This window comes from Montipora foliosa, chromosome 6, assembly GCF_036669935.1.
Source record: "Montipora foliosa isolate CH-2021 chromosome 6, ASM3666993v2, whole genome shotgun sequence".
In the NCBI taxonomy this organism is placed as follows: domain Eukaryota; kingdom Metazoa; phylum Cnidaria; class Anthozoa; order Scleractinia; family Acroporidae; genus Montipora; species Montipora foliosa.
In genome coordinates, this window is record NC_090874.1 from 2860742 (window position 1) to 2863241 (window position 2500).

At 37.2% G+C, this 2500-nt stretch overlaps 1 protein-coding gene across 1 annotated transcript in view; it reads left to right on the plus strand.

The window, feature by feature from the left end:
* The first annotated feature begins 1312 nt into the window (after nucleotides 1-1312).
* Nucleotides 1313-2500, plus strand: part of LOC138008536 (uncharacterized) — a 2997-nt gene continuing 1809 nt past the window's right edge. The window contains exons 1-3 of the mRNA XM_068855853.1: nucleotides 1313-1563; nucleotides 1773-1853; nucleotides 2286-2450. Of these exons, the coding sequence (XP_068711954.1) occupies nucleotides 1447-1563; nucleotides 1773-1853; nucleotides 2286-2450 (363 nt within the window). The 5' untranslated portion in view covers nucleotides 1313-1446. The remainder of the gene's footprint in view (nucleotides 1564-1772; nucleotides 1854-2285; nucleotides 2451-2500) is intronic.

Genomic DNA, 2500 nt, shown 5'->3' on the forward strand with positions numbered 1-2500 from the left:
AGTATCTTAAAATGAAGAGAAGCTCGCGTTTTATTGGCTTATCGTGTTGGTTACCATGACAACACTTATATCCTCACATGTGAAAGATAAAACTGATATGTTCACTGCGCGCGGTGAAGATATGATTTTTTAGTAAAAGGAGAAATCCTGGTATTTCATCAATATCTGTATAATAAATAGAGGATATTACACGGTGGCGAGAAGATATGAATTTTATGTTCGAGTGGCAAGAACGAGCCAACGTGTAATGTTCTTTTTATTATATGGAAACTAAATATTGAATATTTCCGATTTTATTGTGTTTCAAAGTAGTCAAGTTTACAAATACGGCTGGGCTTTATAGCAAACAGAAAATATTCTTCTTCGTGTTTTCTTCTTCGTGTTTTCGTTTTCAAGTTTTTCTGTAAACTCTTTAACTTCTTCGTCGCTGATGGACGTAAACCTGATCGCCATGCTTTTATTCTAAACAACAGACGCGACGCGAGAAACCAATTTAACAAAAGCAAAAGGCGGGAATCGTGACGTCAGTTGAACGATACGACACTCACAAAGGTGACATACGGAAAATACGCCACTCGGGTCCCGGATGAAGTGGCGTATGGAATCTACGAGTGGTTTAGTTCCCAGTAAAATACTCTCCTCCAAATAATAATGTATCATATTGCATTCTGTAACAAAAGCCGGAATGAGTTACGGATCTGGTTTGTTTAGGGTGTGTCTAAGTGAGATGATTTCATACTCAAACAGGAAGTATAAACAAATTTCCCCGTTTGCGGAAAGCTCTTTGGCGAATTGTAAGTTAATTCAAATTTCGTTGGATTTTCTTACACACCGCCATGCGCTATTCAATTTCAAGTTTGTAGTTTTTCAGAACTTTTACCGCAAGTATTTTATCGAAAGTGTTCTACTGAATCTTTTTTTAGTTTTGAAAGAATATAAGCACGTGCATATGATGAAGACATACAGTATGAGTTTTCATATTTATTATTCTCCGAAAAAGAGGAAGAGTGACATATTAGAGCTTAACTTGACTCGGTAAGAAATGAGTTGACCTCGGTGACTCTTTGAAGAGGCACGCAATGTTTTGTCTCCTTAACTCAATGACAACAAAGTGCTGAAGGATTTATAAATATACTATATATATAACGAGGAAAAAGAGAGTTTTTTAATGCCTTAAATGTGGCATTGCAAAAAATTTCGATGAAGGCTATGCACTCTTTCATTCATTCTGGGAGCGGTCATTTTCTGAGAATAGCGTCCGCTTCCGTTTCAGGGAGCCACCATATCAAATCTCGTGATAGTGATAGCCTATTAAGTCTATTAATACCATAGGTTGTTTCCCTTTCGCAGTCCCATCCAGGAGCTATAAATTATAAGCTAGCACCTTTAAGCTGCATTAGTTAACAAGAAGTTTGAAACAAAGTTCATACCTACGATCTACGCACTATGAAGGACCTGAAGAAACTTGTCTTTGAGCCAAGTGATGTGCGCGATTTTCGAATTATTTGCGATCAGATAGATAGGTTGCAAAAGAAATGTAAAGACATTCTGTGGGCACTAATGGTAAGTCTGAAAAACATTCTGGCAGCAACACCTCTATTTAACTCTTTGTTAATAGCTCGAACAGGTTCATTGAGAGATAACTACAACATTTTTCATGTATTCGAAAAGCTAATTGGAAATAAAACGAGCTGCCTTAACTCTACTGGGAGTGGGGAAGGTCGCAGTTCAAAGATACAGTTCTCTTCATTTTACGTTTTCGTTTATTTCAGGCGAAAGATCTACGTCCCAGTGTCACAGAAAACCTGGATTCTTTGGAATTTAACGAACTCACCAATTCTAAAATCGACAGGGTAAGTCACAATACTCATTTGCTTGACAAAGTATTTAGGGAAAATGAAAAACATCACCAGAAACTGAAGATATCACTTGCAATTTTGAGGCACTAGACGACTGTGCGGTAATTTCTACAAACAATTTTTCTCCTCTGAAACGATCACTTTCAGGAAATAAAACATCAAGTGTTTCCACCTTTGACGGGTGGTAGGAGGTCCATTAGGAATTTAAAAAATAGATCGTTTTGGAAGATAGTGACGGTTTACGATTATCATTGCTAAACGATAGGGATGCAACATAAACTGTGTTAGACGTTACTCCGTTACTGATGATATAAAATCAAGTTCTCCCCGAAGGAAGACAACTGGACTAAAAAGCAAATTAGAGAATTATTGTCACAGATCAAAGGAAAATTGGAGATTTAAACCGGTGTTATATTTCAATTGCAGAGCACCAAAGCAGGAGTTCTTTGCGACGATATGCAGAGATTTTTAAGATTCAAGACAGCTGCAAAAATAATGACAAAGAGCACTGACGCGGATAAGGAAGTTGAGACATTAAGCGATGACTTAGAATCGAGCTTATTCAGCTTCACTAGTTTAATGGGGAAAGTGGTAAGTCAAGTCGGCTTCTTGTTTATTTACAGCCTGTAAGTAAGAAAAAG